The sequence below is a fragment of the Caretta caretta genome, chromosome 7, assembly GCF_965140235.1.
Source record: "Caretta caretta isolate rCarCar2 chromosome 7, rCarCar1.hap1, whole genome shotgun sequence".
In the NCBI taxonomy this organism is placed as follows: Eukaryota; Metazoa; Chordata; order Testudines; family Cheloniidae; genus Caretta; species Caretta caretta.
This window is the reverse complement of record NC_134212.1, coordinates 85,736,752-85,749,293: the sequence shown is the minus strand read 5'-3', so window position 1 is coordinate 85,749,293 and position 12,542 is coordinate 85,736,752. Positions and strand designations below refer to the sequence as shown.

The 12,542-nt window shown below is 42.9% G+C and overlaps 1 protein-coding gene across 3 annotated transcripts in view; it reads left to right on the top strand.

The window, feature by feature from the left end:
* The first annotated feature begins 1 nt into the window (after position 1).
* ASCC1 (activating signal cointegrator 1 complex subunit 1) overlaps positions 2-12,542 on the top strand; it is a 46,596-nt gene continuing 34,055 nt past the window's right edge. Inside the window, exons 1-5 of one of the 3 annotated variants that reach the window (XM_048858988.2) lie at positions 2-189; positions 4,107-4,242; positions 5,432-5,531; positions 6,526-6,623; positions 7,166-7,344. In XM_048858988.2, the coding sequence (XP_048714945.1) occupies positions 4,134-4,242; positions 5,432-5,531; positions 6,526-6,623; positions 7,166-7,344 (486 nt within the window). In that variant the 5' untranslated portion in view covers positions 2-189; positions 4,107-4,133. Of the gene's footprint in view, positions 190-4,103; positions 4,243-5,431; positions 5,532-5,634; positions 5,841-6,525; positions 6,624-7,165; positions 7,345-12,542 lie in introns of those variants that run through there. The other 2 variants (XM_048858987.2, XM_075130907.1) reach the window with 2 other exon arrangements.

The following is a 12,542-nucleotide window of genomic DNA, read 5'->3' as shown; positions in this document are numbered from 1 at the left end:
GGAGCGTGAGCCGGGGCGGGGGGGGGGGGTAGGACTAGGCCGGCCCCGGGACCGCAGCGCCCTGGGGCAGGTTGGCGCCTGTCTCGGTTAAGTGGCGGGGACCCGCCCGCCCTTCGGCCCCCCGGGCAGGGCCGCTGCGCCTCTCCCGGGGCAAACGGGGCCGTCCCCCTGCAGCCCCTGCCGCCTCAGGTGAGTGCGGCTTGCAGCGGCTGCAGGGCCGCCGGCAGACCGGCCGGCCCGCCCGCCCGCAGCGTCACGATGAGGCTTCAAAAGCCACACGCGGGAGCGGCGCTTGGCTTCCCCGCTTCTCTCCGCAAAACCGACCAACACAGAGCTGCTGCTCGGGCCCCGCGTAGCTGCGTGCGGGGGTGGCCCGGCGGCTGCCCGCGCGTTGGTCAGTGTGTGCCGGACTAAGGGGGTCTGACACTGGGGGGGGAAGGGGGAGTCACCGGAGGGTTTGGGCCAGTGACTCCCAGGCACCAGACTTGTGTCAGAGGGGTAGCCGTGCCCTGCTGTGGCGTTGCACCCGTCATTCCACGCGCTGCACCTTGCGGGAGCTGGGTCTTGCTCTGTGAGCTTGTGTGACTGTCCCCGCAGCCCACTGTTTTTTCGCTGCTAGGTCCCCGCCACCCCGTTATTGTTTTGCTACTGCTTCTTTGTGGTGTGTGATCTAGGCCTCAGCCCTGCATCCGGTTTTGCGAGCACAGATTCCTGCCCTAATGCAATTTTGTCAACCTTGCATATTCAAAAAATCACAACTCCACTCAAAAATAACAAATTTGGCTTTAAAGTCATGAGAATGAAAAACAAACCCACCCATCAAAGTAAAAAGAAATGCTTTGTTCTTTTTTTGTCTTCTGATTTTTGGGCTTTTAGGGTGCCCTTGGTTAACATTTTCAAGCTTTTACCCTACAACCACAAGAGCTAGGAAGGAACTTACTTTTTTATTTAGATAAAAGCTGAGATTCTTACATAATTACTTCTAGAACCCTGGAGCTTTAAGGAAAGCATTGTAGGTTGTGAGACTGCCAACAAAATATTTGTGGACCTAGATTAGATAAAACGGATTTTAAAAAAAAGTTTTGTTTCTTTTACAGAGGCAGGTTTTTTCCCTTCATAGTGTCATCATAATGCAGAGTAAGGTTTCTGACAAAGGAGAAACTCTCAGTTATGAAGATTAATGGGAGGTGGGAATGAACTTTAACCCTTAAAATTCAGTCTTTGCCTATACTTTTCACAAGTTTTCAGTAAGTTCTAATTATATGGGAGTTTGAAGACTGTGACAGGCCAAAGTTAAAGTTTGGGTGCCTCAACTGTTTGTTTATATACCTTAATATATTTAGGTTTTATTTTTAAGTTTAACTGAATTTCCTAGGTGTATAATGGCTGGCTTTTGCAGAATTACAATATACCTAAAATATAGCTTTCCCAAAATTTCTGATTTGTATTTCAATCTTAACTCTGTTTTAATATAGATTTTTGTCAGGGAATTTCCTTTTTTTTTTTTTTAAATTAAAAATTTCCTGTATAGATTCTAAGCAAGATACTCAAAGAGTATGTTACCATGTAATGTTTCTAATGATTTGAAGATATGCAGTTTCTCTCACACATATTTTTTTTAAATTTTGAACTTTTACGAGATATAGGTACACAGTGGCTGCTGTATCTCACTCTGGAGCAGCACAGAACAGCTAAACGTATTTTGCATAATTAACCTGGGTTTGCAGCTGCTTTGTTTTGCCAGTGTAGTGCAAAACGGCTGAAAATGTACACAGCACTTTCTTCCTCATGCCCTCCAAAACTCCCTCTCCCTCTTTCTCTCACGCACATGGAACTTAGTCTCCCCCTATCTCCTGGCCTATCTGTTGAGTAGATCTGGCGCAGTGGGTTGCTTTTGAAAAGATATTTAGGATGAAAGGTCATTTTTGTTGTTTTTCATAACCAAAGTTTATCTGTCAGGAAGAATTGTCCTCTTTTAAAATGACCATCATCTCCCACTGCTCTCAATCATCGTGGAGCCACAGAGGCCATCAGGGAAGATGGAGGCTTCCTGTGCTGTGAGGAGGCAGAGACAGGCCCACTGACAGCAGCAAGAGAGACACTTCTGTGGCTTTGCTCCTTTTGGGAGCAATAGGAAATGACAGTGGTTTTTGAAAAAAGGCAGTTCTGTGTGGAATTCTCTGTAGTAACCATTGTATTTTTCAGCCTCTGCAGGAGAAAATTTCAATTATGAAAAATGATGTGGGAAAATTGATTGCTAATCCTAAAAAATAATTTAAAATGTGTAGTATATTCACAACTTTCTGAGAGTTTTTAATTATAACACGGGAATTTCAAAGAGTTGGTGGTTGACCATTAGGCCTTCCCCCCCCCCCCCCCCCCCCCCCCAAAAAAAAAGGCTGGTGCTGGGAGCTAAATATCTTACACTTATATTTCTTAGTTTGTTTAAATTTCTCAGTTTCTAACTAAGACTACTTGTAAATTCTCAGAAAATTAATTTCTTACTGAAAGGCTAAAGTCAGGAGTGGCCAACCCGAGCATGAGAAGGAGCCAGAATTTACCAGTATTCGTTGCCAAAGAGCCACAGTAATACATCATTAGCTCCCCCCTGGCTCCTAGTGCCTCCTGCCCACCAGCAGCCCCTTCGATCAGCGCCTCCCCTCCCCTCCTGATCAGCTGTTTCGTGGGGTGCAGGAGGCTTGGGGGGGGGGAGAGAGGAGGAGCGAGGGCATGGCTGGGGAGGGGGCGGGAAGGGGTGGAGTGGGGGCAGGGTCTGTGGCAGAGCCTGGGGTTGAGCAGTGAGCACCCCCCAGCACATTGGAAAGTTGGCGCCTGTAGCTCCAGCCCTAGAGTTGGTGCCTGTACAAAGAGCCGCATATTAACTTCTGAAGAGCCGCATGTGGCTCTGGGGCCACTCCTGGACTAAGTGCTGTAATATTGGGGAAGAAACTTTGTTGCTGTATTATTCATATGTAACAAAAAGGATGAATCCCTTGTTTTAAGTGTAAAACTCAGCCTTAACTACAGAGTCTCTACTGATGCCTCCATGATAACCTCTTAGAAAGCTAATGTCATCTTGGGATGCATCAGGAGAGGTATTTCCAGTAGGGATAAGGAGGTTTTAGTACCATTATATAAGGCACTGGTGAGACCTCACCTGGAATACTGTGTGCAGTTCTGGTCTCCCATGTTTAAGAAGGATGAATTCAAACTGGAACAGGTACAGAGAAGGGCTACTAGGATGATCCGAGGAATGGAAAACTTGTCTTATGAAAGGAGACTCAGGGAGCTTGGCTTGTTTAGCCTAACTAAAAGAAGGTTGAGGGGAGATATGATTGCTCTCTATAAATATATCAGAGGGATAAATACCAGAGAGGGAGAGGAATTATTTAAACTCAGTACCAATGTGGACACAAGAACAAATGGATATAAACTGGCCACTAGGAAATTTAGATTAGAAATTAGACGAAGGTTTCTAACCATCAGAGGAGTGAAGTTTTGGAATAGCCTTCCGAGGGAAGTAGTGGGGACAAAAGATCTATCTTGCTTTAAGATTAAACTCGATAAGTTTATGGAGGAGATGGTATGATGGGATAACATGGTTTTGGTAATTAAATATTCATGGTAAATAGGCCCAATGGCCTGTGATGGGTTTTTAGATGGGGTAAGATCCAAGTTACCCGGGAAGGAATTTTCTGTAGTATCTGGCTGATGAATCTTGCCCATATGCTCAGGGTTTAGCTGATCGCCATATTTGGGGTCGGGAAGGAATTTTCCTCCAGGGCAGATTGGAAGGCCCTGGAGGTTTTTCGCCTTCCTCTGTAGCATGGGGCACGGGTCACTTGCTGGAGGATTCTCTGCTCCTTGAGGTCTTCAAACTACAATTTGGGGACTTCAATAGCACAGATATAGATGTGAGGTCTTTTTTAGGAGTGGGGGGTGAAATTCTGTGGCCTGCATTGTGCAGGAGGTCAGACTAGATGATCATAATGGTCCCTTCTGGCCTAAATATCTATGAATCTATGAATCTATGAAAGTACATATAGGAAACCAGGGAATTTACAATTTCTAGGGAGATGTCAGCAGAATTATTTTTATTTCAGTAGGGTGCCATCATTGGCGGGAAGAGCACAATGGAAGTTTTGCGTCCAACACTTGTAAGGATTGGAGGGCGCATTTATAGGAAAAATATTATTCAACAACAGTCCTATCCAAATGAAGAAGAGGATGATTTCTATGCAGGTAAAACCTAATATGTAGGGGCCCAGTCTGGTGTTAAATATAATATATTGCAAAGTGGGGAATCAGCATTCAAGACTCACAGGGAGTTAGCAAACTCAGGCTCTGAGCCTGTGAGGAGCTCCTTGTGGGCACAGGGGTCTGCCCTTATTGCAGGACTGGGGACATAGTCTTTTGAGTGAAGAAATACTTTGCATTGTTCTCTAGCAGTCCTGGCTGAGGAGCAGAGTAAATTCTAGTTACAAAATGTTGGCTTAAGTGATTGTGAAGTTGACGTGGGTTGCTGGCTATCAATTAATTTGTTGACTGAAAAATTCAGCAAAACAATGTTATCTGGGTTAAAAGATTTTTTTTAATTTAAAATGATCAGTAAAAATGTTAAGACTTTGTAGATAATATTTTTTCCCTATTCGTGCATTGTCCTTGGTATTTTCCACAGTGAATTTAATCTCGGAGTTAATAGGAGTTGAGGTCACTTAGCACCTCCTTGGAAGTGCTCAGGACCTTTCGATATTGGCCCTTAAATGGGTGTCTTCTTGTGGCCATCTAATGTGGATTTTGAAAGGTATCACCTATTTACATGGCTAACTGTTCCTTTTCTATCTTGGTGTACTCACCTGTATGAGTACCATATTAGGTAATGTTTGTGTGGGTCCTTCTAAATATAGAAAAGCCCAAGAATATCTGGTAAACATCCACCATTTGTTTCAAGTAGAAAAGATTGAAAGAACTGGGCAAACTCTAATATGCTTCTTGCCACCCAAACCCACCCCTGCTCACATTGAGCTAACCAGGTTTGGTTGAAAAACAAATATGACTAAGTGGTCCGTGGGTGAGAGTGTGTCTTTATATCCTCTGATGCTTAAGCCAGTGGGCTACCGCTCAATAACAGGCAGAACAGTTCTTTAAAAAATCCTATTGGGTTATTTTGCAAATTGCAGCCAAGAGAAAAACTATTCTGTAGCGGGCTGAAACTGCTACTTTTTTAACCCTCCAAGAATGGAAGATTTAAAAGTAGTGTCATGATGTTTTTCTGAGCAGGTCGTAAGATGAAATAAAAGCCAGTTGGCTCTGACAGAAGGAGCCACCTTGTTCTTTTATTTAACCTTGGGAGAAGAAAGCTGGTGAGAGTGTTCCATCACATAAAACACTATCAACCTTTATAGAACAGTCTGATTTTTTTACTTTGTAGGCCCTGGGGATCCTACAGATGAGCCTTGTGATGCCTTCCTGGTGGAAGAGACTGAGAGAGGTTTCCAGTGTGCAGTGGAGGTTCCCAGCTCACTATACAAGTGAGCCTACATGTTGTTTTATTTTAATCCTCTTTTACAGATGAATCTGTCAGGGAGGTTGAATTCTCAGAGGCAGCTGTAGATTCTAGATCTCTCAAATATTTTCTGTTTTGTGGAGAGCTCTGTATTTGTGTGGGGGAAAGGGGTGTGGATCCATTTCCAATGTATCTGTTTCACATTTGGCACCTGGCTCTCACCATGGTGGCAAGTGCATTTTGTGCTTTCTTGCTGGTAGCAGTTTTTTGAGCATCTGCTCTTCAGGACATGAAAGCAAGCCAGGAAGATGGAAGAATGTGGGGAGAGACTGAGGTAAGCAGCTAGGCCAGGGGAAGCTGTGAACACTTCGTGAGAAGGCACACTCAAGATTGCAGTGTTTTGCTAATTGAATATTTGAAGTGAAATAATTTAATGTTCACTAAGGATATGTCCATACTTTGAACTGGAGGTGTGATTCACAGCTGGAGGAGACATACGCATCCTAGCTCGATTAGACCTAGCATGCTGAAAATGGAGTGTAGGCAGAAATGGTGTGAACAGTAGGAGGGATTCACACTGCTGTGGCTGCACTCCATTTTTAGTACACTAGCTTGCTCAGAGTTAGTGCAGATATGCCTCCTCAACCTGGTAACTGCGCCCCCAGCTAGAAGTATAGACATGCGCTTGGAAGTATCTAGCTGATATGACAGCTTTGTCTAGTAATATTTGCGAGTTTTTTAGGAATGGTTATATTACAATTACATACACAGTTTTTTATTTCAGTATGTATGGGTGGTTAAAATGACTGTGCTGAATTGTTTCTTTGCTCCGCGTTTTGTAGGTTTCTGCTCCGTGTTCGCTTTGGTGGTTGAATGATATGGTAGTTTCAGAAGACTCCCCAGGGGAATCCTCCCCCTTCTATCCCCAAGAAAGAAAAGAATAAAGCAACCAAACCCTGCCTAGAAAAAGAAAATAGTGACATTTTGTGCATGACAGTATAGCATTTGTATGTCTATAGGTATATAATTGGAAAAAAAGGGGAAACCAGAAAGAGACTGGAAACAGAGACTCGAACTTCCATCAGCATTCCCAAGCCTGGAATGGAAGGACAAATCGGTAAGCTTTAATGTGCACAAGATGAATGAATGCTCTCTTGTCTACTCCCCCTTTGGTGTGTGTTTTGTGCACGGGACTGGGAATCAGGAGATGGCTCGTCTGTTCTCAGCTCTGACACATCAGTGACCCTACTGTAGATAAATAACTATCCAATAGGATCTAAGTTTATTTTTTTTAGCTTGTACGCTCTTTGGGGTAGTGACTGTTTTTTTACAGTGTCTGGCATAGTGTTCCCCAAGCTACTTGAGGCCTCTAGGTGCTACTGCAATATAAATGCTTCATAATATTGGTTATAGTGAATTAAATTATTATTGGAATTCTGTTTGATTGTCTTCTGTCCTGAGTCTTTTAGAACTTAATTCATATTTTTACTTAACTTGTCAATATTCTACAATATAGATTGTTAAATGCATTAATAAGTACAGTGGAAAATCAGTATCTTTTTAATTAGTTCTTAGCTCTTGTGGACATCATAGCAAAATGTCACCAATCTTGTGTGGATTTCATATAGTTACAATTAGTGTTACTTTGTTTGCTTTTAGTGATTACTGGGCAGCAGCGTAGTGGTGTCATTTCAGCCCGAACACGGATTGATGTTCTTGCTGAGAGCTTCCGCAAGAAGCAGCCATTCACACACTTCCTGTCATTTGCTCTCAACCAGCCTGCTATTCAGAAAAAATTTCTACAGTTCAAGGAGGAAGTATTAGAGAAATGCTCCAAGGTAGGGAACCATGATACTTGGAAGTAACTGATGTAAAAATGGATGCTCTTCCCCAAGATGCTATTTTATTTTATTGATATTGTTAAAGGCAAATTAAAATATATGCTGTTAGGGGAGAAATTGTCACTTGTGATTGTGGAATGCGTAAGTACAGTAATAATTTGAGGCTTTAAAAGTAGACATTGAATGCTAGATCTACTGAAGATGTTGAGAGCACTCTAATGGAGGCTTTTGGAACATGGAATTATTTTTGTAATAAATTGACAGTAAAATATTTTCCACAGATCTGGAGGAAACTCTGCGATTCAAAAGTTTGGTTTTTAAAATTTGAAAACTATTAATTAGTGTACATAACCTTTGGCTGCATTTTAGGTGGTTTCTACTATAAATAACCAGCATGTGACAAGGATTTTTAATAAGTTTGCTGCTGCTTTTTTCACTATCCCTTTGGCCCCTGACATTGAACAAATGTGGGAATCATTACCTTAACTTAGCCAGAAATGACTCGGTAGCATTTGACACGGTGCAAACTTAATCACTTAGCAACATTTTCTTTCGTCGCCCAAGACTGTGCTGTTATTACCTCTTGCTTGTTTTCAAATCTTAAACTGATAGCAGCAGGAAATAATTAGGAACAGAATTGAGAACAGAATTCAGTGAATGCTCTGTATGTTTGTTTTGTTTTTTTAAAGAGTGATTAATTTGTTAGGGAGTTTAGTGCTGGTGAAAGTTTGCAACTTGTTAGCCATGGAGTCTTCTCAGAACAGGTTCAGAAGAGAAAGCAGTGTTAAACTGCCATCTGCTGATGTATTTCAACACTAAGCTGGGAGGCCTACCTTTTCGGGAGGAGGGGCTAATTCAGTTTTCATGCCCATTCATTCATTGGTCTCTTTGCTGAGGCTGACAATGAGAGTGCTAGATTGTGTGCATGTGACAATCATTTCATTTATCTAAGGTCTGATACTGGTGCTCATCATCCTAGTACCTGAGCACTTCTGAAGAATAAGAACAATAACTCTTTTGCTGTGAGCAAGAGGCAGGCTTAGCTTTTTTAAAACTGAATATAGAAGATCAGGAGTGTTGGTGTAAGAGTACCATTGAAGGAAGCCTAGACAGAGAGTTAGGTTTTGCATTCATCTCTGTGCAGCAAAATTAGCACTCATTTTATCTAGCGGAGAGTACCATGATCTTGGCCTGGCTTCCTCTGTTGGTTTACAGTTCCATTTTTCCGGTGGAACAAAACTGTTGTGGAAAGAGATGATCCTTCATGTCATAGGCGCACTCTGAGCAGAGCTCTTGATGTGAGTTTTCTGGAATAAGCACCATACATACCGACATCACTGTTCGCTGTCTGGAGTTCCTCTTCTCCAGTTCCTTTCAGAATCCTCTCCAGGCAGTCTTCCACCTCTTGCAAATCACTGGAACTGTTTTTTCATCAAAATCTTCACCTCTTCATAGCCAAAGCTCAGAAACAGTACTCCATTCTCCTCCTCCTTGACCTGTAAGCCATCTTTTACATAGTCAACCATGTTCTTCTTCTTGAAATCTCATCCTCCTTGGCTTCTGTGACTGTCCTCACCTGGTTGTTCTTCTTCATTGCTATTTGCTCCTTCAGTGTGTCCTTTGGAGGATCATTGTTTCTTTTTTCTTTACACCTTATCTCTGGGTTATCTCATCTACAAACAAAAGTTCAGCTACTATGTCTATGCTGATGACTCACATATCTATCCCTCTTCTCCAGACTTGTCTCTTTCTGTCCAATCTAAAATCTCTGCCTGTCTCTCTGACATCTTTTCGTGGATGTCTAGCCATTAGCTCAAGTTCAATATAGCTAAAACAGAGTTCTTAATCTTCCCCGACCCCTTCCTTTAATGATCACTGTTGACAACACCACCTTCCTTCCTGTCACTTGGGTCCTTGTGACCTGGATATCATTTTCAACTCCGACCTCTGTCCTAACATCCAGGATATGTCTGAATCTTACCATTTCTTTCTGTGTAACATCTCTAAAATTCATACTTTTCATCCACACATCATCTCGCATCTCAGTTACTGCAACATTCTTTTCTCTGTCCTTGCCCCTCTCATATCCATTCAGAATGCTGCTGCAAAGATCATTTTGTTAGCCTTGGCTCCCTGTTCTCTATTACATCAAACACATAAGCCACTTGTCTTTGCTTTCAAGGCCCTTCACGGCCTACCCCAACTCTACCTATCATTGCTCATTTGCTAATGAAATTTTAGTTCTCACCTCTGAGTGGCCCATGACACCAGCTTGCATTGCCCACTAGTTAAATTTTCAAACAAGCACTTTTGTGCTTTCTCTCATGTTGCCTCATATGCTTGGGAGGCATTCCTCATTCAAATCCCTCCTTAAAACTCTCCTTTGCTGTGCTGCCTACAAAAAACTTCACAACAGTTAGGTTGCTTGTGTGCTGAGACCACTGCCTATCACACTGACCAATATTTTCTCATTGTTTGCTTATACTCCCCCATCTGTTGTCTCTTGTCCTATGCTTAGATTGTATGCTCTTTGGGGTAAGCCTTTTTGTCTTTTTGTTCTGATTGAAAGGTACCTCGCACAGTGCGGTCCTGGTCCAGAATTAGGGCTCTTAAACACCGTGGTAATATAAATACACAACTTATTTCATCATCTGTCAATTGGTTATGGCTTTTGGTCACTAAGGACTCAGGTTGCATTCAGACCAGGCACCCAGAATTAAAAGCCCTTATCAGTAGTATGGATGATGTTGCTGAGAATGTATAAAACTTACCAGTGAGATATGTTTGTTAACTGCGTAATCAACAGGTAGAAATTACGCGTTTTTAGGGCCTTCCTAAAATGGTGGGGATTGGTGTTTTGTTTTACTTCCTTAGTGAATGTAGTTGGGTAAATTTAATGTATACTGTACAATTCTTAGGACATGTCTGTCTTGATCATTTTAAGTATGCCAAAAATTTGATGATAAACTACTTTATACTCTTTAAACTAGAAAATTGGTTTGCAGTATCACTTTTCAATACCTCTGTATGTTTTGTTATAGGTTATAAAATGGTTTAAATAAGTTCCCTCTCTTTATTCCTCCTCCTTTTCACCGTTTCTTTCTCTGCTAATGTTGTTCCTGTTCCATCAGTGAACAGAAATACAGATTTTTCTCTCAGCATTGCCCCTTCAGACTCTTGTAAATAACTTCCTTGACATTTTGGCCTTAGGTCTAGAAATATTCTTTTGCCACTCCCTTTATCAGGATTCAGATCCTCAATTTTTATTATTTTTAACTTTTCTATATTGAATTTAGTCAGTGGCAAATATTTGTGTTTTTATGTATGAGACATTTGGGGATTGTGGTGCTTAACTTTTCACCCTTCTTCCTTTTGAGCATTATCATGGATACACCGTATATTGCAACTCCATATGTCTTTCAATCATTCCACAGCCAGTAATGCCACTGTATCGCACAGCCGGGTCTGCTAGAAAGCATAGCAGTAATGAAAACCAGTAATTCAAAACTGTGCTTTACAGTGCCATAAGAGAGCTAATAGAGCTGTCCAAAATAATAAGGGATTTCTCAGGATGCTTAGAGAAACTTGAATAGATTTCAGGTATAGAAACTGTGTAACTTTGTTCCTGCTGCAGAGTCAGTTAATGACTCCAGTACTCAAAAGAAGCTTACTAATGATAGTAAATAGGGAAAAGTCCAGGTGTGTAAGTTAGCATTTCTTCTGGTTGTTGAGCATTTGTGCAGGATTCTTTGCTCTCTAAAACTGTTACCATGACAACCATTCATCCATATTTTGTAATGATGTCTTGCATGACAGTATATACTTTGTGTTACTTTTTTGGCTTCACAAGGTTTTGTAAGTTCACAGTTGCATTAAAATGTCAAAAATCTTAAGCATTATCAAAGCCAGTTATGTTGGTTAGGCAGCCAGACAATGAAGTGGCAAAATAGAATGCTAGGGCCAATATTTCCATGTATGCCATCTGTCTCTGACTAAGGGGATGGTACTGTTGTGGTATGGGAGACAAGTTTCTGGGTGATCTTGAGAGGCTTGCATCATGGACAATCAAGGAGAGGGGAGGACTGAAATGTTTATAGCTGATCCTGGGGGTGGAAGAGGAAGTATGCATTGCAGTTTCCACCATCCTTTAATGGCTGGTTATGGAGCAACATTGCCAAGAAAAATCTTGTATAGTTCTTTCAATCTCTGAAAGTGCCGCCTTTATGTATAGCAGGCTGCAGCTGTAATGTGGAAGGGAAAATACAATTACTTTGGTGTTTCACAGTTTATAGATATCGAATGTAGATAATTACATGGGATGAAAGGAAGGTATCCTAGAGTGAAAAGGGTGTGTGTGTGTGTGTCTCTGATGCTTTTCACCCTCCACTCCAGTTTCTAGTGTATTTGTGATTCCTTAGGTCATGTGTGGGGGAGGGATAGCTCGTGGTTTGAGCATTGGCCTGCTAAACCCAGGGTTGTGAGTTCAATCCTTGAGGGGGCCATTTTGGGATCTGGGGCAAAAATTGGGGATTGGCCCTGCTTTGAGCAGGGGGTTGGACGAGATGACTCCCTGAGGTCCCTTCCCAACCCTGATATTCTGTTATTCTAATAGTGAGTTACCCTGCTCATTCCTTGTAGGTGCATACATCAGGATTGGAGAGGCATATAATTGGGGGGGGGGGGTAAGAAATAAAAATGCTCTTAAACTCTCATGTAAATATTAGATCAGGAGTGGGCAAACTTTTTGGCCCAAGGGCCACATTGGGGTGCGAAACTGTATGAAGTGCCAAGTAAGGAAGGCTGTGCCTGCCCAAACAGCCTGGCCCCTGCCCCCTATCAACCCCCTCCCACTTACTGCCCCCCTCAGAACCCCCGACCCATCCAATCCCCCCTGCTCCTTGTCCTCTGACTGCCCCGTCCCAGGACCCCCTGCTCCAAACCACGCCCCCCCGCCCCCGAGATCCCACTCTCTTCCCCTGACTACCCCCCGACAGGCCCCCTAGGACTTCCACACCCTATCCAACCCCCCCAGTTCCCCAACCCCTCACCGCCCCGCCCCAGAACCTCCACCCCATCCAACCGCTCCCTGTCCACTGACTGTCCCCAGGGTCCCACTACCCAGTCTTTTCACTGCCACACGTGTGCCGCCACCACCCCCTTACCGTGCTGCTCAGAGTGGCAGGAGCTCGCAGCCT